At 42.6% G+C, this 22,904-nt stretch overlaps 3 protein-coding genes across 6 annotated transcripts in view; 2 read left to right on the top strand and 1 right to left on the bottom strand.

The window, feature by feature from the left end:
• capn1 (calpain 1) overlaps positions 1–3,298 on the bottom strand; it is a 31,731-nt gene extending 28,433 nt beyond the window's left edge. Inside the window, exon 1 of one of the 2 annotated variants that reach the window (XM_005945291.3) lies at positions 3,168–3,298. The gene's annotated coding sequence lies outside the window, so the exon portion shown is untranslated. Of the gene's footprint in view, positions 1–1,359; positions 1,440–3,167 lie in introns of those variants that run through there. The other variant, XM_005945292.3, reaches the window with a different exon arrangement.
• A 1,359-nt stretch (positions 3,299–4,657) lies between these two features.
• sf3b2 (splicing factor 3b, subunit 2) lies at positions 4,658–15,539 on the top strand. Of its 2 annotated transcripts, XM_005945289.3 has the most exons (22): positions 4,658–4,842; positions 5,267–5,313; positions 5,541–5,588; positions 6,689–6,916; positions 8,521–8,571; positions 8,979–9,063; positions 9,187–9,266; positions 9,589–9,697; positions 9,918–10,009; positions 10,245–10,457; positions 10,545–10,667; positions 10,762–10,842; positions 10,939–11,166; positions 11,252–11,401; positions 11,523–11,612; positions 12,247–12,354; positions 12,450–12,557; positions 12,822–12,964; positions 13,601–13,702; positions 14,361–14,460; positions 14,570–14,761; positions 15,145–15,539. In XM_005945289.3, the coding sequence occupies exons 1-22, from the start codon at positions 4,713–4,715 to the stop codon at positions 15,214–15,216; spliced, it is 2,580 nt and encodes an 859-aa protein (XP_005945351.1). In that variant the 5' UTR covers positions 4,658–4,712; the 3' UTR covers positions 15,217–15,539. The 2 variants fall into 2 exon arrangements, with proteins under 2 accessions (XP_005945351.1, XP_005945352.1); XM_005945290.3 differs by lacking the exon at positions 5,541–5,588 and having other exon boundaries at positions 4,662–4,842.
• A 4,578-nt stretch (positions 15,540–20,117) lies between these two features.
• The window catches only part of LOC102304127 (phosphofurin acidic cluster sorting protein 1), a 67,179-nt gene continuing 64,392 nt past the window's right edge, over positions 20,118–22,904 (top strand). For both annotated transcript variants that reach the window (XM_042213254.1, XM_042213255.1), the window contains exon 1: positions 20,118–20,713. In XM_042213254.1, coding sequence (XP_042069188.1) covers positions 20,562–20,713 — 152 coding nt within the window. In that variant the 5' untranslated portion in view covers positions 20,118–20,561. The remainder of the gene's footprint in view (positions 20,714–22,904) is intronic.

Genomic DNA, 22,904 nt, shown 5'->3' on the forward strand with positions numbered 1-22,904 from the left:
AGGTGTCCGTCACAGCAGAAACAGAAAAGAGAGTGGCTTTCACTGGCTTGTGTAGCAGTGGAGCCATGTAAGAGTTTCCTCCTCCTGCTAACAGTGAACCACACCCACAAAGATGGCCCATTTGACTGAGTGAAGAATGCTGCTGCTAAGAGAGCCAAAAACTGAGCATGCAGCTGCGACAGCAGGTTTCCCAGCTTGTTCAATTACACAACACTAAGACTTGTGTTTGCACATGTGCCTCTATTGCTGCTAGCATGATGAAACTACATTAGGGTCATTTGCATGAGTACTACACATTATTTCTGCTAATAGATCCCTAAAGCTACAGCTAGCAAAGCTGAAAGTGCTGCATAATGGCTGCACCACAACTATTATATTTCTTACCACGAGCATTACTACTCACACTAACAAAGGCACTTTTGCCACCACTGTAACAACTACTTCTGCTTCTTCCTGCATTCTTTATAAAGAGTTATTTAGCATCTGTACCACATATCAGTGTTAGCATCACTACAGTGTTTTTCTTTTTTACATAAAGGTATGTACTATTTAAATGTGGACACGAAAATATCTTCAGTGAAAAGGCTTCTAGAGTTACACTTGTTAAACTGCTTGTTAATGCATATATCTAATTAGCCAATCACATGTATTCAGGTATTTAAACATGGTCAACACGACCTGCTGAAGATCAAACTGAGCATCAAAATGAGGAAGAAATGTGATTTAAATGACCTTGAATGTGGCACAGCTGTTGTCAAACAGGCTGGTCTAAGTATTTCAGAAACTGCTAATCTGCTGTGGGGAAATCCCAGCAATCTCTACAGTTTACAGAGCGTGAGCCAAAACGGAGGAAATTTCAGCGAGGGGCAGTTCTCTGGTGAAAGTCTTCTTGATGTCAGAAGTCAAAATGGAAATGTCAGACTGCTTTGAGGTGATGGGAAGCAAACAGTAACTCAAATAACAGCTTTTTAGAACCAAAGTAAACAGAAGAGTGTCTCTAAACACACAACACACACACAACAAGCAGATGGGCTACGTCAGTGGGACACTCCCGTGAGCTAAGTAGAAGAAATTGAGGCTACAGTTCACACATGTTCTGCAGAATTGAACAATATAAATTTTTTTGGTCTAATGAGACTCAATTTTAGCAAAAACATTAGGATGGTGCGGTCAGAATACGGCATAAATACGAATACATGGATCCATCCTGCTGACCACTTCCATCCCTTTATGACATTAATAAAAATGTGGTTCACTGTTCTTCCCCTCACTGCAAAGTCCATCATGAAATCCTAACAAATGTCTGGTTAAAAATGCAGGTTTTCAGATTTATGTCAGGCCCATGTGTTTGTTTCTTACCTCTCCTCCAAACTGCACCTTCTAGTTTGATCCCAAGAACTGCCAAACCAGTCCAGACAGACTCTTCTGTACTACTTTTATAGTCAACCTCCAGCGAGGGATGTGCCAAATGTGGCAGGAAGGAGGAGTTACGCCTGATTTCAACATCTTTATTTTCCAACTGTTAACGTATGCCCATTGTCACTTGAATGACATGTTTGAGCACTCCTATAAATTCACTTAATACCTAATTAACTTTTCCTAGAACGGGAGGAGCTACTGGCTATAGGCAGAAGTGTGTCAGGTGACAGCTCTGTGAGGAAAAACGCCACTGCCCCTCACAAAACACACCCACTACCATGAAATGCTTGCAGACCACAAACAATTACTCATATGCTTTCAATATGCATGTCACTCTAAGTTGGTTCCATGACAAAACACCCATGACCCCATTACTTAAACCAACAACAAAGGATCATAACGTGTTCTGTTAAAACCTTAGTCGTGTGGTTTTTACCTCTGCTGGCTGCCATCGGGGCACATTTTACCCAACAACAGTTCAGTCTAACTCTAATGAATATTTTACTTCTCCTCACATGAGAAATACATGCAGCCTACATACCCTCACTCCATATCCCAACACAAATGCTTAGCCTTCCCCCCAGTCCGGGTGGCAGCACACAAGAATGCGCATGCATGTGTGTACTGCACTGTATCATCTAGCAATGCAACACTTAGTATAATGACAAGAAAACTGAGAATGTGCACTTTTATCCAACCCATAACCCGGCTCTTTTACTTATTTGTTTTGGCACATCAGCAGGATGTTTCCTTTAACATAGGGGTCGTGCAGCCATGGGTAGAAACACACACGACTGAAGCAGCAGGCATGCAAAGGCCGTGAAAACACTGCAATCATCAGCAATGTATGACTAATGCTTTTCTGCTGATGATTGTCTGAGTCCAGTTTCCTCCTCACAACTCGAGCTGATTAAATGCATGCTGATAGTAAGTAAGTGTTGCCTTTGGGAGGGTGGAGTCAAGAGTTTGTGGCATGAGTAAGCCTTCTGACCGCCTGTGGTGTATTTCTGCATGCAGGGGTTCATGTTGCAACACAGTTTACTGTGAGAAAAAATATCCAAAGTGTTTGGAGAAAATAGACCAACAGAGAGATCACACACACGCACTGTGACCGCTGCAGGGAACATGGTGACTACTGTGTTTTTTTTCTCATCAGAGTCTGCAGAAGAACACAGCTTTTAGAAACACTGCGCTACATTTGGAGAATGCTCGTTGGAGCATGCGCCTCAGCTCACGCAGATTTAGCTCTTTATAAAACTTTAACTTGGACGCATGGCTCACACAGATAAGTAAGTCGCTTTTGTGATAGATAGGTGTGGTCCCTGGGAAAACATTGAAATTAAAGAACGAAACACAACCAGCAAAGCGAACAGCGGTTTGACGAGTTTCCTTTGGCTTCACTTCCATCAGACACAGTTAAAACCAATAATAATAATAATAATAATAATAATAATAATAATAATAATAATAATAATAAAGCGTAAGACAGCAAAAGCAAATTTTGCGGAATCAGCACATTAATGATTAATGATTGATGGTTATTATTCTCGTGAAATCTGGGACAGACTGCTGTTTCACTGTGGTTTGTTCCGGCATCACAAACTAACCTAAAAAACAACTCACAAACTTCCAGTTCTGCTCTTAAAAAAGAAGTTCATGCCAGGAGGACAAACGCGATTGGCAAAGTGCAGCCCGACACTAAACTTGCTGATGCAAAGTGATGTTGAAGGATGAAAACTCATATTTACCTTCAAATGCGTTTCCTCTGAAAAAAAAAATAGCTACACGGAAATTCAACATGCTCTGCGTTCCATGTTTAGTATGTACCCTTCTTGTACCCTCCCCTCTTTTCTATACAGAAGAAACGCCCTGCTGCCGCTGTGTACCCTTGTGTCAATGCGACTGCGCAGTGCCCACAGGTCATAAAACTACACTGAAAGGGAGGGATTCGTGCACTGTTCTGTCGTGTTGTGCTCTTTGTTTGCAGCAGATTTTACTTGATACTGTAGTTCATTATGGTACTGTGTGTTCACATGCAATAAGCTGCCCTTTAAAAGACAAAAATCCCTTTACATCGCTCTGTAAATACTTATCCTAACTAAAAAAAAACGCCACATTTACCAAGTGTTAGACTCTTTTTGAAGTTTAGTTACGTACAGCATTTCTATTTTATAACTATTTTAAATTTCAGTAGACTTGTATGTTATGAATGTAAAAATAGAGAAGTTTTTTAATCTCCTAACGGCATCATTTACAGGATTTCAAGTCTAAGCAGCCAACAATGACATCTAGTGACTTCGGGTAGCAGCGCATCTAGAATAGAATAGAATCGGATAGAATAGCTTTTTTATTGTTACTGTTACAAGAACAATGAAAGGCAGTTTGGCATCTCTCCATGTGTGTGAAGTACACAATAGCCAAAGTATTTACACAACAAATTTACATTTACACAAGAAAGATATGTACAAGTCATACATACACCTGCAAAACACACACACATACATACATATATGAATATATACATATATGCATACGTACATACATACACACACATATTTCCACATACACGCTTACATCTATATCCATACACATACATGCCATCTAACTAGCAGGTGCATTGAGAGGTGCAGTGTGATCAGTGATATTGCACATTGAGTGGGGGGGTGCTGTTGGAACTATGCTAAATAAGGTTTTAATAAATACAGTTTAAAGAGGTAGGGGTGTTGGTTGCATTGAAGTATAAACAGAAATACGATTTATAAATAAGGTGTAATGTCCATGAGTGTTATTTCTATGAAATGGACAGAAAGAACAAATGGTAAAAAAAATTTAAAAATTAAATTAATAATAATAATAATAATAATAATAATAATAATAATAATAATAATAATAACATGTAGATAATAAACAGAATTTAGGGTAATGATCGCACAGAAATGTGTAAATGATCACAGTCTATGGGGGGGGGGGTTGGGGCCACAGATTAGCGTCTGTTTGTGTGGGATTGTATTAGTCTGTATCTTTTTACCTGATGGCTAAAGTTCAAGCTGAGGGTGACTAGGCTGTGTATGCATTGTCTGAAATGATGACGGATTATGAGATCACACAAATGTATTGACTACAGTTGAAGAATATGATTTTTGCCCCTCTTTATGTTTTCTCTTAGGGTAAGTGTGCATTGAATTAAAAGAAAAAATCTCTCTTCATACTTCACGTCCCGTGGTGCATTGCGTCTTTCCCAAGCTCTCGCGTGTGCTTCGCTGCCGCCGTTGTTCCATTGAGCTAACCTCAACATGGCATCCGACGGACCGCCGGGCACTGACTCTCTCCCGTCCGATTTGGGGAGTGCTATTGCAGCTCTGAATACATGGAGCATCCCGGATCTTCAGGGCAAGCTGGCAGAGCTGGGAGTACCCAACATGGGTAAGAAGAATACCCGCGTAGAGCACTAACATAGACAGTATTTGGCTATCGGCAGCTAGCCAGTTGCTAACTTTAGCTAGTAGCGTTAAAACGCAATGCTTCCGTTGCAACGAGTTTAAGCTAGGCCTGCGTTATGTTTACACTCTGTTGAGTTCATTTCACGCACTAATTAATCGAGTACGTGACATTTTAATCCCTGTGATGCAAGTTGGATAAAGTTATGAACATTTGGTTAGCTATTTTCCTTAATATGAGTTCTGTAACTAGTGCAGCGGTTTAGCTGCTTTGCTAACTTAGCTAGTTTTGCACAACTTTGAAATGCGCTCAGAGTTGTTCTGGTACATTTTTGGTGTACATATTACAAGCCTAGATTCATATCTACCTTGTTTAACAGCTGTTTCCGATTCATTCTTTCTCTCTTTAGGTCCCAGAGAGGAGTTGATTGACAGACTGAAGGGCTACATGATGCAGGTAAATGCGTTTAAATTCAGTTTTATCCGGTCATCGCTCAGCTGTTTGGTATGGTGATGAAGCTTTTTCTAACTGTTGATGACCTTTCAGGCTACACTAGAGTAATCTTGAATAAAGTCTGAGGAAAAGTTATTAGTAAATCCTAGCTATCCTAGCTCTGTTTCTCTGACCTCCCCGCCTTTTCTTTAAAATGAAAGAAACTGTGTCTTGAATGTGTCCCTCCACAGACTGGGATTCTCCTCAGCAAACCTGATGATAAACAAATGGGCTCCCAGGTAATTTGGAGGGAAACGCTGATATCTGTTTAATACTGCAGTATACAATGGTGAACCACATGTCAGTGTAGTGTTTTTTCTATATTTTGATTTACATGTTTAACGGTTGCCATTTTTGAACACTGGACCAGCTTTTTATCCTCCATCCATCCATCCATCCATTCGCGTCCGCTTATCCTTTTCAGGGTCACGGGGGGCGCTGGAGCCTATCCCAGCTGTCATAGGGCGAGAAGCGGGGTACACCCTGGACAGGTCGCCAGTCTGTCGCAGGGCCAACACACAGAGACAGACAATCATTCGCACTCACATTCACTCTCACATTCACACCTAGTGACAATTTGGATTATCCAAAGCTTTTTATCCTCTCAAGGATATTTGAGGTGTGTGTGAGTTTGCCCATCCAGTCTACCGCTATTTGTTTTGCGGACTTTGAGAAGGCATTTACCCTGGTCCTTCGCAGTGTCCTATGGGGCTGCTTCATTAAAATGGGTGTTTGGCCCATTTTTACAAGCCATTTGGTTCCTCTACAAGTGTCACAAGAGCTTAGTCCACAACAATTAGTCTGATGCGTTTCCAGTCGGTGCTGGACTCAGGCAGCACTGCCCTGTGTCACCAATCCTCTTCAGTTTTTAAGATCAGAATCGTTGGCATAGCCAGGAGGCAGAAGGCTTCCACCTTAGTGGCCTCAGGATTTAGTCTGTGAATAACTAAAGCAAGTTCATAGACAAGGTATGCAAAATTTACAGTGTTACACGTTTACTTAACAAGGAAAAGATCCCGTTCTAGGAGGACATGCTTCTCGTTCTGTCAGGGCGGGCTTCTACTAAATCAAATATAATAGAGCTATCTGCTGTTTTAACTCAACGGAGCAGACGAAAGTACCTTTATTCAATCATAAGTTTTCACTCTTGCAAATGTGTTACAGTTGAGTATGTTTTGTCTGTTTGTAGACCTCTGCTAAATGGTGCTAAGAAGCAATTTACTAAAACAGAAATTCACTGAACACCTTAATATCTCACTCAGATGGTCACACAAACAAGTTCACTTCAGTCTTTCGCGCTTCACATTTACATCAGTCTCCTGTATTTCCTCCTCTCTAGATGCCAGGTATCCCTGCCATGCCCCCAATGCCTATGCCCCCCATGCCTCCTGGTATGGGTATGATCCCAGCTATGAGCATGATTCCTAGCGGGCCCCCTCCACCCGGTATACACATGGGCATGGACCACTCTGGTTTGCCACCACCTGGCCTCACACAGGATGATCAGCTGAAGATGGCTCAGCATAGAGCAGCCATGATGTTACAGCAAGAGGAGAGAGCCAAGCAGGTGAGGATAGCTGGACCTAAAGTTTAATGTTTCACTCATTTTTGCCATTTTTCTTTGCATTCAAAGCGTAGAGTTCAGGGCTCTAGACTAACTTTTTGCCAAGGTTTGCACTGGTGCGCCTAACTCTTTATTTGGAGCACAGTTCTACAAGAAAAATACTTTACTGAAAAAGTGCTTGTGCTTAAAGTGCTTTGGCACTCTTTGGCAATATTGTAGACAATGTTAAACTTAATCATCATCTCGGCCTCTGAGAGAGAGAGAGAGGGGACACTTGGGCCGTGCATTTATCGCTGCATAAAATGTGTTTTCTGGATGCACTGTGCTTTTTCAGCGTTCAGAGATTGATGGCTCTGTGTCAGAGCACTGGCTATGAATTTCAGACGGATCAGGCCTTAACTTAGAGAAAAAATAATCAATAGTTCTTTTCATCTTTTGTCATTACCCAAAGCTACATCCACTTCTGTCGGCCTAGGCTACTCACTAGGGCTGGGTATCATCACTTTTTTCTACAATCCATTCGATTGTGATTCACAAGGTGCTGATTCGATTCGATTCAATTTTGCCTCACAGTCAGAAATATTATAATTCTGATCATTTATCAGTACTGACACTTGTGAGACTTCATCAGAGGAGTAAGCATCACAGCAGATGCCTTTGTGTCAAAGTAACTGAGAATAAAACTCAGAAAAACATGAAGGAGATTTTCCTGGCCTGGCTTTTTATAGCAGATAACCTTAAAAATATTCTGTAATTTTGCATAGTTTTAAAAAGTTTAAACGTCTTCAGTATTGAACAGCAGAAATCAGGCTTTCTTGTCCGAGGTCATTTAAGTTAAAAAAGAAAGAAAAGGCAGCGTCCGACAGCGCTGTAAACAACAGTGAGTTTATCGTGGTGGAAACAAAACAGCAAACGTGAGAGAAGATTACTGATGATTTATCAAATGTGAAGTGTAGTTTGGATCTTCTTTTGCTGCTGGTTCAGTGAATTTGGGTTTGAGAAAGACAAAATCTGCAGCTCAGAATCGAACGCAAAAAAGACGTAAACACAAAGTGGCAAATCGCAGACGCATCAGAATCAGTGAGCTGTCTGCTTTCAGCCCCGACGGTGTGTACGTGTCGCCGAGTGAGAAAGCCGAAAAAGAGAAAGCTGATTCTGATGCGTCGGGTCCGCTCGGTGTTTACGCCTTTGTGTGGAATCCGTTTACCTGCTCTCATTTCCTGATTGGAGGTTGTTGAAATAGTTTTGTGAGCTTTAACCTGAGCTCCTGGCGTTTCTGGCAAAACACATATTCAAAAGTCGAGTCAGGATTTAATGAATCAATATCGCTTTTTTTTTAAAGTCACACTATTGAAAAATGTGGTCGCACTCTAGAGCCCTGGAGTAAATTCTGAGATGTGATCATAACTTAAAGCACAATTTTAAAAAAGACCTGAAGACTTTAATGTAATGTCATGTGTAAATCAGAATAACACACTATTGTAGGGGAATGTGACAGGATAAATGTTTATGTAACTTCTTAGCAACACAGCAGGACCACACAGAAAACATTTTACAGTTACAAAACGTGTTCACTGACTGGCTGTTATTGTTTGTGGCTCTCTCAGGGCGATTCCCATGTCATGGATGAACACGATCTTTTGGAGCAACAGAAAAGGGTAAGAGGGTGAAAAACTCTCAATTGAAATATTTTCTTGATGAGCTGCGTGGTGGAAAAGGGTGAAAAAACCCACTTTGGTGTGGGAACAAGTTGCTGCCCCAAGTGGAGAATTTTAAAGTATCTCGTTCACAAATGAGGGAGAGTGGAGTGGGAGTGACAGATGAATCGGCATAGTGGGTCCTGTATGGTGTGCTGTGAGAATCTGAATATGAAAGCAAGGCCATGACTTTTATTAGTGTGCTGGCACCCTCACTTGGCGTTAAATGTTGTGGAAGAATGACACCACAGACATTTTTTTTGTTTTTGTTTGGTTGTGTGCAAAATTTCTCTTTTGTGCTACTGCAAATTATAAACATATTCATTTCTGTTCCCCCTCGTACGTCCTCGTACGTCCTCGTACGTCAGGCTGCAGTGCTGCTGGAACAGGAGCGTCAGCACGAGATGGCCAAGATGCAGCCCAGGTCCATGCCCACTGTCACTCCAATCAGAGGTGAGTTTAAGCGAGTTTTAAATAACACGAAATGTTATATAATGAATTTGAAATACATTTTTTAATTTCTTTTTTTCTTCTGAAACAGCACATTTTGTTTGATAATAATTCTGTGTGTTTTAGGGCCTCTGCCTCCAGGTGTCAGCATGTTACCAATTCAGAAACACAGAGTGCCGCCTCCTCCTGGAGAGGACAACAGAGAGGTAAACCACCACTCCTTCCCGTATGTAGCGTTACTTCGTCTTCTCAGAAAACTGCTCCGAAGTTTCTTTTAAAGATTTTGAAAATCTCTGCTGACCTGTTGATTAATTATACATGACCAGAGGAGATTCTTTGACCCCTTTTCCACCATTGTTTGTATTATGTGTCCAGACATGCATGCATTAGTCAAAATTGTGGTCTAATACAAACATTCTAGTACCAAGTTTTGCTGAAACACAGTGGTGTTTTTGTTGTTGTTATTTTCAGACACACCGGTGCACGTAAAATTTCCCTAATCCCACATTTTTCTGGTGTAAATTTCAGAGCTGGCAGAGCGAGGAGATGAGCGTCACTGGGCCCAAGATCCCTCAGGCTCTGGAGAAGATCCTCCAGCTGAAGGAGATCAGACAGGAGCAACTCACCGATCCCATAGGTCGGTCAGCTGCTTAGACTGCTGCTAAACCAGAAACCTTTGTATTTTTATTCAGTTTTGTCCTGTAGCGACGGACTGGGAAGACCAGCTATAATTGTCTGAAGTTGTCCAATTCCAAAAAAAATATTTTTGTTTGATTTGTGACTGGAAAATGAAGTTTTACAGTATGATCTCCACATTTTTTTTATATACATATATATATGTGTATATCTTTCAAAAGAGGATGAAGACGAAGATGAGGGAGGAGATATGGATTCATCTGCATTGCCCTTGTCTGAGACAGATGACGACAGCCAGATGTCTAAAAAAGATGTAAGCCTCTTTTAAGCATCTAAGATGAGCACCTTTAAGAGTCATAGCATTGTGAGTCCATGCTTGATGAATCGACTTTGATATTTGTCGCTTGCGACTTAAAATTGTCAACCCAGCAAACAAAACTGTAAAAACAGGATTTGTAGGTCCCGGCATGAATGACTCCACTATGAGGCAGTTTTTGTTTAATTTTGTTTGTCCCGTCTCTGAATTTGTCAACCGAACTTTTCCTCAGAAAAACCGCAAACGCAGGAACCGCAAAAAGAAGAGCAAGAAGAAGCGAGCGCAGGAGAAGAAGGAGCAGGCGGAGCAGCAGCAGAAGGAGAGCAGCGACAAGGAGAAGGACAAAGAGAAGGAGCAAGAGGTGGAGATTGAGTACGTCACAGAGGAGCCAGAAATTTACGACCCCAACTACATCTTCTTCAAGCGAATTTTTGAGGCGTTTAAGGTGACTACAGCAGACATAGTTGAATATAAGCGCATCCACTTTGTTCCCCACCTCTAATGCAGTCTGTCTTTCCTTGTCTTCTTCTAGCTGACTGATGATGTGAAGAAAGAGAAGGAGAAGGAGCCCGATAAGTCGGAGAAGCACGAGACGGCTGTGCTGCGGAAAAAAGGATTTGAGGAGGAGAAGAAAGACAGTGACGACAGTGATGAGGTTTGAACACCTCCATTTTTTACGCGAGCGGAGCAAAGGGTACGAGTACTTGTCTGCTCATGTGCTGAACATCTGAAATGTTTCTCATGTGCAGGAAATCAGGCCGGATGTCCCAAAACTATCCAAGAAGAAGCTGAGGAGGATGAACCGGCTGACAGTGGCTGAACTCAAACAGGTAAAAATATATGGTTTGTGTTTTCAGTCTAAAAGTCCGTGCCTGATTCTGAATAGATGATAACTTTTTATTTCTCCTGCTGCCACTTCGCTTCAGTTGGTGGCTCGTCCAGATGTGGTGGAAATGCACGATGTGACGGCTCAGGAGCCCAAGCTCCTCGTGCACTTAAAAGCCACCAGGAACACGGTGCCGGTGCCCAGACACTGGTGCTTCAAACGAAAGTATCTGCAGGGAAAGAGAGGTATCGAGAAGCCGCCGTTCGAGCTGCCCGAGTTCATCAGGAGGACGGGAATCCAGGAGATGAGGGAGGCTCTGCAGGAGAAGGTGGGTGCTCTTCTGATGGTCTGAGTCAACATTAGCAGAAATAATACTGCATGATTAGTAATTCTGTTTTTCTGTCCACTCGCAGGAGGATGCCAAAACTATGAAAACCAAAATGAGAGAGAAGGTTCGTCCCAAGATGGGAAAGATCGACATCGACTACCAGAAACTCCACGATGCTTTCTTCAAATGGCAAATCAAGCCCAAGCTCACCATCCACGGAGACCTTTACTACGAGGTACAAGAAGTCTCGCTTTTCTCACATGTAATCAGGACCACGTAGGTACATTTATCAAAGGGACGTTATGAGCGCTAAAGCTCCATGACATGACCTACTTTGTGTTTTTGTGGCTCTGCAGGGTAAAGAGTTTGAAACTCGTCTGAAAGAGAAGAAACCCGGAGATCTGTCTGATGAGCTGCGTATCGCTCTGGGCATGCCAGTTGGACCTGTGAGTTTCACTGTTGTTCAATCATTGTGCAAATTTAATGAACTAAATCACAAAAAAACAGCCAACATGTTTTAAATTGACTGCAGTTTCTCTTAAACACACAAATCTGAGCGCATATAAACAGAAACCGAGCCTTGGTGATCTTAGAGCTTCATACTGTCTTTGTTTATCGTGTTCTTGGGCTCATCTTGATCTCAGTGCTGAGACTCTGTAATTATATAAGAGTGTGATATAAAGCTACTGTATGAAGCTCCAGTTGCGACAGAAATAAATCAGCTGCTGTTGCTTTGCTGTTACTGTCCTGCTCTGTAGTATCACTCTCCCTGCTATCTCATTATGTCACTGTCTCTGTTGCTGCTGTTAAGTGGTTGAATGTACAAGCTGTGAGAATAAATGTGTCAGATAAGACGTGACAGGACTTGTTTACACCGACACAGTAACGAGGACAATGCTGCTGTAACGACAATTATATAAATATATCCAGGCGGTGTTTTTGTCGCAGGCAACACCAACAGGCACGCAAATGAATGCTGAGCATATTTTAAGCTTGGAAAATGCGATCAGTACAGGGGGAGCGAAATGAGGAAGCAGAGCGAGCATTTCACTTGGATTTTTGCTTTGTCTTCATCGCTAGAACGCCCACAAGGTGCCGCCTCCCTGGTTGATAGCCATGCAGAGGTACGGACCTCCTCCCTCCTATCCCAACCTGAAGATCCCTGGACTGAACTCTCCCATCCCGGAGGTAACAAAATATCCAAAAAGCAGTTTAACAAATATGTCAGTGAATCAGTTATTGCTCATTTTTCCTGATGTTGTTTATCTGCATCCCTTCATCAGAACTGTACTTTTGGTTATCACGCCGGAGGCTGGGGGAAACCCCCGGTAGACGAGATGGGCAAACCCCTTTACGGCGACGTGTTCGGGACCAATTCTGCAGACTTCCAGGTCAGAAGTGCACAATATACCCTCAGAAAAATAATTCTAATCATCATAATAACTTCTTAACAATGTAAAAGTGTAAATACTGTTACTTTAAGTCCTACACCAACAGTAACTCTTGTGTATGATTGTTTGTTGGTGCATTTCTTGGTATGAATTTCATCCAAATTGAAGTCTTTTGTCTTCACTTTAGGTTTTTGTTTTGATTGCTACACATATTATGGCCATCTCTTAACGATGACTAATACACTAACATGTTTCTGCATTTAGGCTAAGGCGGAGGAAGAAGAGGTGGACCACACAACGTGGGGAGAGCTAGAACCCTCGGATGAGGAATCATCAGAGGAAGAGGAGGAGGAGGAGAGCGACGAGGAGAAGCCAGATGAAACCGGATTCTTCACACCAGCAGACAGGTGCTTAATGTGCACAGTGCAGTCAGTGATTTGATCAAGAAGCTGATAATGATTAATAGATGAGTCTTAAATCGTATTTACAGTTTTCTTACCCTGAAGTGTAAAGCAAATCAAAAAGGTAGCACCTCACAAACATGGCTGCCCACAAACATCTCAGTCAGCAGTTGCTCACATTTATTTATTGGCTCACGTCCAAGTGGGTTCATGTGTTTTCAGCTCAGAGCGTGTGAGGCTCAGCGCTTCGGGCTAAAGCTGTTTTTAATGTTGGGGATATGTCAAAAATAAAAATGAACCTTGCAGCTAAAGACTTCGAAGGATCCATTTTATAGATGTGTAAGCTTAAGTATCAGACAGACATCAGTGCTGAGATCGACATTAACTTTAAAACTATTTCTTTCATTTAGCGTGTGACTGTAAATGACCTGAGAACAGGGCCGGGAAGTGTCCAGTCACATTAGTGTTTAACTGGGTTATTTGGTCCGTATCTCATGTCCTCGCTTTTTGCTAACAGAAGGGTGCGTGCGTGCGTGCCCACAGCTTTTAGACCTTTCTCAAGGCTTGACGGTATGGCGTTTTCTGAAGTTTGTGCTCACCAATAAACTCACCGTGTGCTGTGTGTCACTTTGTGTGTTTCAGTGGGTTGATCACCCCGGGAGGCTTCTCATCAGTACCAGCCGGCATGGAGACCCCGGAGCTGATCGAGCTGAGGAAGAAGAAGATCGAGGAGGCAATGGATGGGTGAGTGTTGCTCCACTCAGTGCCTCTTTATTAACCATTGGATCATACGGTTTATCTTTAAAAAAATTAATTAATTAACAAAAAAACTAAAAGTGAAAAATGCACTTCTTAATAGAAATTGTGCATTTTGGCTCCAAGTATTTCAAGGGTGAGTACTGGGGTGTTTTTAGATGTTTTCCCAGCATCCAGTTTTGAGAGTATTGGAGTTAGATCCTTGAAATCTTCCGGTACTACAGTTCTGTAAAGCTAACAAAGAATGATGGATGATCGAGGTCTGTAAAATATTTGGACGTTTAAATATCCTTCAAAACAGTCCAAATAAGGTTTCACAGATATTAAAGCTTAAATATAAGGAAAAAAGAGACGATTTCATCCAGAGACAAACTGTCCTGGTATTTGATGGCATTTGAGGAGCTGACATGGAATGACCCATTCATATTTATTTATATGAATGATGCTGTCTAAAAAAAAAATGAGTCACTTTTGCTGTAAACAGCAGGGATAAAATGTCATCACACCCACTCCGATTTTTCTAAGTGTTATAAAGTCTAATGCCACACTTTAATAGAAATAGCATTCATTTAGAAAAAGCTAGAACTATTCTGTGTTTCTAAAGCACCGTGCGCTTTTCTTAGTTTGACACGTTCTTGTTTTGCAGCAATGAGACGCCACAGCTGTTCACTGTTCTCCCTGAAAGACGAACGGGCCCAGTAGGAGCAGCTATGATGGCCTCGACGCACATTTATGAAATGTCAGCGGTAAGGAGAAGTGTGTCCAAATGAAATGACATTACAGCCATTTTTCTTTTCGTTCCCGTTCTCCTCTGCCACTCTAGCTGAATCTTAAATACCTCTCTGCTGTCCTCAGGCCATGGCCAGTCGTAAGGCTGGCGGAGGGCAGGAGTCGCAGGGCGTGGAGGTGGCCCTGGCCCCGGAGGAGTTGGAGCTGGACCCGATGGCCATGACGCAGAAGTACGAGGAGCACGTGAGAGAGCAGCAGGCTCAGGTGGAGAAGGAGGACTTCAGCGACATGGTGGCTGAGCACGCAGCCAAACAGAAGGTACTAAGACGCACAATTAGTGGCTTTTTAAAAACATTTTTCCTTCACACAAATGTTTTTGTGTAGCTGATTTCTGCCCCAATTACACGCTCAGCTCCTGGGAACTTTAAAGAAATGTTGCAGGCAGATAGCAGAGGAGTTCAAAGCAAAAAAAAATCAATTGTGTTTGTTTAAGAGGTCAAACATTACTAGTTCCCACGTCATTGATCTCATGACCAACACACCTGATGTGTCGATTACCAGCGTGTTACTGTAAATGAGTTCTGTTTATAACCAAAAGGAAAGTGGAAGTCAATAGTCACTTAGGTTTTCCCTTGGGGTGACATTTGAATATTAATAGTTTCCCCCTCCTCCTCTGTTTTTTCTTCCTTGTCGCCAAACAGCAAAAAAAGAGGAAGGCCCAGCCACAGGACACACGAGGCGGCGCCAAGAAATACAAAGAGTTCAAGTTCTAGAGGAGATGAACCAAAACGAAGCTCAGCGAGAGAGTCGTCCACCGCAGGAAATGAAAGAGGAAGAGGCAGATTTGAATTTCAGAGGATGCACACTGCAACACCGATCATCTGTTAGCGCTTTAACAGTAAACCGTAAATCAACAGCGTGGGCATGTCTCATGTAGTCAGTGTCACATGACTGTGGCAAGGTGCATTTTTCTGTGTTGAACTTTTTAAGGTCTTGGTTATGTTTTTGTTTTGCTTTTGTTTTGTTTTTTTCATGGTAACCATGTTTTTCTTCTGTTTTTTGTAAATAAATGACGTGACAACACGAGTTCACAATCTTACTGCCTCCAGGTTTGTTTCATTTCATTGCACTCTTTGGGGAGGTGTGATTACACGCTGGTGGTAAAATGCAAGACATTTTCCCCATCTGCGTCAGCTGAAGTATCGGGACTTTAGACTTTGCACCTTAATGACCTGTACTGTCTCTGTGAGGCCTTTGCTTCCACTGAAGCTGCAAAATTCCTGCCTCTGAGTTTTAAGGCTGCTTCTGATCACTTCTGTTTACCTGGCCAGAATATCCATATCCAAACAAGCTCAGACCTAAGATAAAAGAGCCCGATATGTTTATATATTCTCCACTTTGGCTATTAAACACAAGTGGCCCAGAAAGAAGGCTTAAAAAATGACTTTTAGAGCAAGAAATCTTTACTTAATCTCACCAACTTATTCCTCTAACATATTCCTATTAGAAGTTCGATGCAATTGTATTTGGTTGGTGCTTCACAGTCAGGTAAAGTGCAAATCTAAAGGTCCATCGAGCAGCACCTCGAGGTGTTTCTATTGCTAATTTATTTTTAGCATTAACAGACTATTGGCTGTTCTACATGGCTGTCTTGGCCGGCAGCCCAGGAACCTTTCAGAAGTACTCCAGGAACTAATGTGGGCTTCCAAAGCCATCACCCTGGATGGACCCGAGTCAAAACAGCTTTCCATCGACAGTGAATGGAATAAGAGTACAAAGCTGTTTGCCTCAGATCTTCAGCAGATATGTCACATAAAATCAGCTTGGACCAAGGTGGTCAGGGAAGCACACATCAGCAGGGGCCAGCTCAGACTTCTAAATGAGGTCTGAATCCCAGAGAGTAGGATGTAGTTCAGGTTTCTGCAGCTAGGAGGCAAACGAGTACTGAACATGACGGTCAGCTGACCGTCTGAGAAGCACAGTGACCTAAATAACTGCAGCAGCTTCATGCTGACTCGGTCACTGGTACACAGCTTCTCACATGGAGCAACAGCCTGTTCACATCAGATCCTTTAACCATCCTGAGAAAGGCAGCAAAGCACCAGCATTCCCACTACGGCAGAGGTGTGAGGACAAAGGACCACAGCTTTCTTAATAAGCTGCTATTACTGAAGAGCAGCTTAGAGGGTCAGTTCTGTAAATGTGTTGAATCTGACATTTGAGGATGTCTCCTTCACCGATGTGACTGAAACGTTACTCTCAGTGGGCCATTTAGAGGAAATAAGACTTTGATACTGCTGACAGAGCCATCCATCCAGGCACAGCGTCTGCAGTCGCTGTACTCGGCCTCACTTACTAGGAACTTTGCAAATGCACACAGACTTCTTTCAGCACTTCCCTGTAACACATGGGGGAAATATGCAAGGTGTGGCTGTTTATTTGCAATCTTCCTGTGTATTCTAAAAATAGACAAATCAATAATCACTGGTGCTGCTTATGTAATGTGAATGTTTTATATGTGTTATATAAACTTAGTATTTTAAGGGGATTTTTTGTTATATTTTTTTTTTGCCAAAAGAAACAATATCAGCACTTTTTAACTACTTTTATCATTTTAGATCTCTAGCAATAATCCAATCAGCCTGATATAATAGCATGCACTGGTGTGGTTACTAAATCTGTCACAAACACAGACGAGTGTAACGCCTCTCCACCGCATGCACACACCGCACAGCTACATGGCTGCTGTACAGTAAAATGGGAGCTGGAGTTGAGGTTGCATAAGAAACGGTGTCGACTTAATTGACTGTGACACTGGATTTTGGAGCCTTTACAGTGTCACTTGATGACTTTGCAGATTTAGGCCGCTGTGTAAAAAGTAACCCGGGATTATCCCGTGACCATGTTTTAATCTGCTCCATTCTAATCTCTTTATCAATGGCAGGAGGTGCTGGTGGTGACAGAAGCTTGTTAAAAAGAGCAGAGGGGAGGAGGGGAGGGTGCTCTGTGTTTACGCAAATCAGCTGATTATCCCAAAAACCAGTGAGAACTAATGACAAGTCCAAACTCTTTAACATGCACTCCCTGCTTAATATTGGCTAAAAAAGAAACACTGAAAAGTACGATCTAAGAACAGATATGTGTTTTAATCATTAAATCTTAATGTGAGAATAATAATATCTGTGTGCTTTAAAGCCTTTTAAATATTTACAAAGAGTTTTGAGATGTCCCACATCCTCTGAATGCAGCATCATCTAGGAATAGAAAAAAAAAAAAAGGGCCAAAACATGGCTCTATAAATTTTTCATTAAAGTGCAGTTATGTGTGTATCCTCGGGCTGTCGTGAACATTTCGAGCGCGTAATGTTTTTGTAAGCTCCGATCACAGCTGGGATAATCTGCCTGTTGAGAGACGTCAAGCTGATGGCAGCCGGCCCCGGCTGTGACGCTGCCATTAGGTCACCTTCTGATTCATATTCAGATGCAGAGATTGTAATCAGAGCAGTGCCTTTGTCACCTGAAGGTGCAAACGCTGCACCTGCTTCACGCTGCACTGACAGGCAGCCAAACCCGGAGGAGGCTCAGCATGGTGGCTTTTGTGTCAGAGGGTGGATGGCTCGCACAGCAGTGCAGTGGGGTGTAGGGAAAAGGCCTGTTTGTGTGTGTGTGTTTCTGTTTTCTTTGTGAGTTTAAAGCCACATGCAAACAAAACTGTTTTGCCACCATATGAAAATGAGCCAGCTCTTTGCTGAATATTAACTCTGATGTCTTATCTGGCAGATCTTGGAAACTGTGAAGAGAATGAGAGGAAAGCAATCTCAATCCACACACTCTAACCGGTTTTGCATATTTCTCATAACAGCTGACGTTAGAGCAGGTGTGTGTGTGTGTGGTGTGTGTGTGTGTGTGTGTGTGTGTGTGTGGTGTGTGTGTGGTGTGTGTGTGGCTGTGTGTGTGGTGTGTGTGTGTGTGTGTGTGAAATAATCTACACGTGTGTATGACTAATGGGAATCATTACAGGAGCGCCTGAGACTCCAGACGGTGTGCAATATGGGTCAAAAACAGAGCAATTTGCAAAAGGATCCTCAGTAAAACACCTGAGTGGGGCCTTCGTAGTACAGATTTATATGGAAGCTTTACAGTAAGAGGTGTAAGAAAAAAACAAAACAAAACATTGAATCATGGGTAAATATTACCTCTGGACCTTCTTTAGGATTTGAATTAATGCATATGTAAACAGGAAGAGGTGTTGCTTCAGTGTGTGTTATTTGTATAATGATGATCTTTGCCAAAAAAGAATGTTTTCAGTTTTAGATCTGAAACGTTGGACAAACGCACAAACAAACATTGAACACACACAGTAGGTTATAAGCTAAATTCCTGTAATGACATTCTGTAAGTCAGAAGGACACTCTTACTCCCTCTTTCTTCATCAATTCATATTTTAAGTTTCTTTTTCAGGCTGACCTCATACATTATTCCTGAGAATATACATCGGTATGCAAATCCTGTAAGCACAGATATAATCAGATGTACTTGTTGTTCCTGGAGTATATAAAAGTAGAATGGCAGGCACAGCCTTCAGCTTTCAGGCCCCTCTTCTGTGGAACCAGCTCCCAGTTTGGATTCAGAAGGTGGGCACCTTCTTCACTTTTAAGATTAGACTTAAAACTTTTCTTTTTGATAAAACATATAGTTGGGTCTTGATCAGGTGACAATGAATCCTCCCTTGGTCATGTTGCAATAGGTTCAGACTGCCAGGGGATTCCCATGATGGGCTTTTTCTATTACCCATGTGTCTATACACAACTCTGCATTAAATTATTAGCAATTATTTAGTGTTTCATTTTGTCCTGTTTCCTTTCCTGGTCCTGGTTCTGCAAAATGTTTCTTCCTGTTGAAAGGGAGTTCTTTCTTTCCACTGACACCAAAGGCAGAAAACTCCATCTGATTGTTGGGGTTTTCTCTCTAGTATTGTAGGATCTTTACCTTATAATATAAAGCACCCGGAGGCTACTCTTGTTGTGAGTTGGTGCTTTGCAAATAAAATTGAACTGAACAATCAAAAAAACTAAGGCTATAATCCTTAATGTAAAAGAGGGACAACCAAAGTGTATTTAAAAATATTACACTGGACTATAGTCCAGTTTACATGCATACATACTATCATACACTATTACCACAGAATAAATTATAATTAAAAGATTAAAATAAAGTAAGTACATTTGTAAAACTTGCTAACATTATTACTACCACTTCTAATAATCACATTCCAATCCTCATAAAGAACCAAATAAAACAAGTGGAAAATGTAAAATATATTTTAAAATAATAATAAATAATAAATACATGTATAATAAAATGAATGTTATATTATTATTAATATTATGATTTAATTAATTTCTCCATTGGTGGAGTTGCATGCCTTCATCTAAACAATAAACTAAAATAAATAGTAAGCTAGCAAATTTAAATGTATTAAAAATATATAATGAATATAAAAATGTAAACAAAACATATTTAAAATAGAAGAAAATAAAAAATGGAAGAGGTGACAAGACAAATAAAAATACGATATACTGAATAAGTTTAAAACTAAGGAATTGAGTCTGCAGTGGTGAACAAAGTGCGTGCGGCGTTCAAACGCAGTAACAGCAGCAGCTGTGATTGGCCGGTTCCTGACTGTGAGTCTCGCGCTCAGGAGTCGCTCTACGTCCTCAGTAGAGGCGTTGCTCTCGTTGCTCTCGCTGCTCTCTGCTCATTGTGCGACTTCGGCGAGAGAAATTTCCGCTTCCTGCACCGATAAACACCAGCGGCGAACACACACCGAGCCGACACCAACTTAAGCAGAGGGAGAGACGGAGAGAGCCGCGGGGATTTGCCGCCTGCCGTCCGGTAGAAACCCCGGAGACTGCGATGTTTTCACTCTCAGGCGGAGATTAGCACTTTCCTGTTAGCGCTTCGCTCGCCTGCACCATCCGGAGCCTGAAAAAACAAGGCAAAGCGAAGCGAGGAGACGGAGCTACAGCACCAGAGGAAGGACGACACACAGAGAAGGCAGACTACTACGGGTATTCTCCCCATTAGCTCCTTGTGAAAGCCCGTTTTCAGCCTCCAGGATGTCGGAGCGAGGAGGGCTCCCGCGGACTGGGGGCGTCCCTTCGCCGCACATGCAGCCCTCCAAGCCGGTCAGCATCTCCAACCGGCCGGTCCATATGAACCTGTACGCTACCTGGGAGGTGGACCGCTCCTCGCCCAGCTGTGTGCCGAGGTATGTGCAGGGGCGATGGTCGGGCTTAGCGTTACTTATCGCTTTTTGGTGGGGTGGGCTGGTTGTTGTGAATGGGAAGTGACCCAGTCAGTGTGTTTACACTGGGGGATTGCAAACACATAGACACCCACGGGTGCCTATTTAGGAAGACTCATTGCACTGATGGCTGTTGTGGTGTTAACAAACTGGTAGATCCCTTTAAACCCATTAATTAAGAGGCTGCCTCCAATAGCACTGGTGTTACCCTGTGACTGGACCTCTTGTTCGCACTTTTGTGGTCCCCAGCCCTCAGCTCGATCACTGTACGACCCTGCTCTTAAAGATGAAAGCAGGCTCCCTCGTTATTTCTGATCCCTACAGCAGGTGCTGCACAAACAGCCTTAGTTGTTGCCCAGCTGATCAGCGCAGACAGACAAAAGATTGATGAAGCAAGCTGACCGTCGCTGCAACTGTAGAGAGCCACTTTGCATCCATTTATTATACAGCTGTAACAGTAGCTGGTGTGATGTGTGAGTCTGAGGGAGAAGACAAAGCCAGGGATCATCTTTGAGGTGCACCCACAACCCGAAACGTCTTGTTTAGTGTCATATGCCTGCTCAGACTTTCACTGCTTCTCATCATGTGATTGGTGTGTGTGTGTGTGTGTGTGTTCATAAGGGCAATGCAGCAAGGTCATGTTAGGAGAGACACCTCATCCACCTCTAAGCTCTGCCTCAGACAAAGACACTGAAGCGTTTCACAGCCACTCTACAAGGGGTGGGCTCACAGAGGCAGATGCACGTGGTCATGTGTCCTGTGATAATCAGGTGTAACCTAAATGAACACGCTCCAGCTGCAGCTTGTCTCATTGTTCTTTTTATGGCACTTAAGTGATAATCCTGGTCATAACAAGTTCGATTCAGGGTCAAAGGTTAACTGCTACTGCTGAAGTAGCGCTTGTGTTTTCCAATGTCAGCTAAGCAAACAGTTGGGGAGCTGCTGCAGCATAAAAACGTGCAGGGACTTTCTGTGAAATCACGTCAAACGCAGTGCTTTTCTCCATAAGCCTGAGTCGCATCCTCATCCAGATGAGCGCAGATGTTTAGGTGACTAAAAGCAATTAGTGGGGAATAAAGGCTCCATGGTCATCATCACACAAAGCCCACATGCTGACACCCTAATGCTGCTTTCTGAAATGCTCTGGGGCTTTACTGGTTTTAGAAGCAAAGCCTCAAAAGTACGCTTGGCTTCTTAGCGGTCTGCGAGTGTGTGTGTGTGTGTGTGTGCACCTCAATGACACAGCTGTAAATCTATGTCTTGGAATTGGCTCTCTTAACTATAACACCCAGTGTTTTCCTGCACATTAAATGTATTTCCCCCCTTTAGTTTGAGATGATTTTTACCAGTGTCTTCAGCTGATTTTTTTTGAGTAGTTTGGCATCGTGCTGCAAAATGCAATTGTGGACTTTTTCTATTTTTTTTTTTTATTCCACCCTGCAGCCGTCACGGCCCGTCAAATATCTTCGATTTCACTGCAGTTTCAGCAACATTGAGGCAGGCAAGGAGGGGGAAAAAAGGAGGGTGGCAGAGAAACGGAGGATGACACTGGGAGATGGGGAGTAGCAGCACTGACTCTGTCATCTACATTTAAATGGGATTTTTCACAGACACAAGAAACAGGGAAGTCTAATCTGGAGCCAGAAGAACCTGCACACCATGCACTGTGAATCAGTCGCGGGGATGTCTTGCAGAGTCTTGACTGTGGCGTGTTTGCTTCTTGTTCACTGCCTTGTTGCCTAATCTTTGTCTCTGCAGTAAGGACTAAGAACTTCCCCTCTCCAGCCGAGGTGGTGTTGCTCTAACCTCTTCCTGTCTACCCAGAATGCCTCCTTGTGTGTTGTTTACACTGAGCTGTGGGTTGCATTTGCCCTGGCAGGAGCACACATCCTGCTTATCCTGATGTGTTAAAAGAAATCTGGACCTGCTCTGTATTTATAGGTGTTTACATACCCACCCAGACTCACTGGCCATGTGCCTCATTTTTTTTGTTGTTTTTATTTTTTGCTCATATTCAGAGGGGAGTTGACAGGAAATACTTGTGACTGATATCAGAATGAGAGATGATATCAGTTGTTTGAGCAGCCAGGAGTCAAACTTTCATTTTCTGCAGCCAAAGCAACGAGTACAGCAGCTGCTCCGGCAGGCCTGACAC

The sequence above is a fragment of the Haplochromis burtoni genome, unplaced genomic scaffold (assembly GCF_018398535.1).
Source record: "Haplochromis burtoni strain Fernald_Lab_line unplaced genomic scaffold, NCSU_Asbu1 Contig_430, whole genome shotgun sequence".
Taxonomy (NCBI): domain Eukaryota; kingdom Metazoa; phylum Chordata; class Actinopteri; order Cichliformes; family Cichlidae; genus Haplochromis; species Haplochromis burtoni.

Bases quoted from the DNA above. Each gene is read 5' to 3' on its own strand.
- sf3b2 (XM_005945289.3), top strand. From the start codon at position 4,713: ATGGCATCCGACGGACCGCCGGGCACTGACTCTCTCCCGTCCGATTTG. The intron at 6,917-8,520 runs GTGAGGATAGCT...TGGCTCTCTCAG, and splicing joins AAGAGGAGAGAGCCAAGCAG to GGCGATTCCCATGTCATGGA. The intron at 10,668-10,761 runs GTTTGAACACCT...TCTCATGTGCAG, and splicing joins ACAGTGACGACAGTGATGAG to GAAATCAGGCCGGATGTCCC.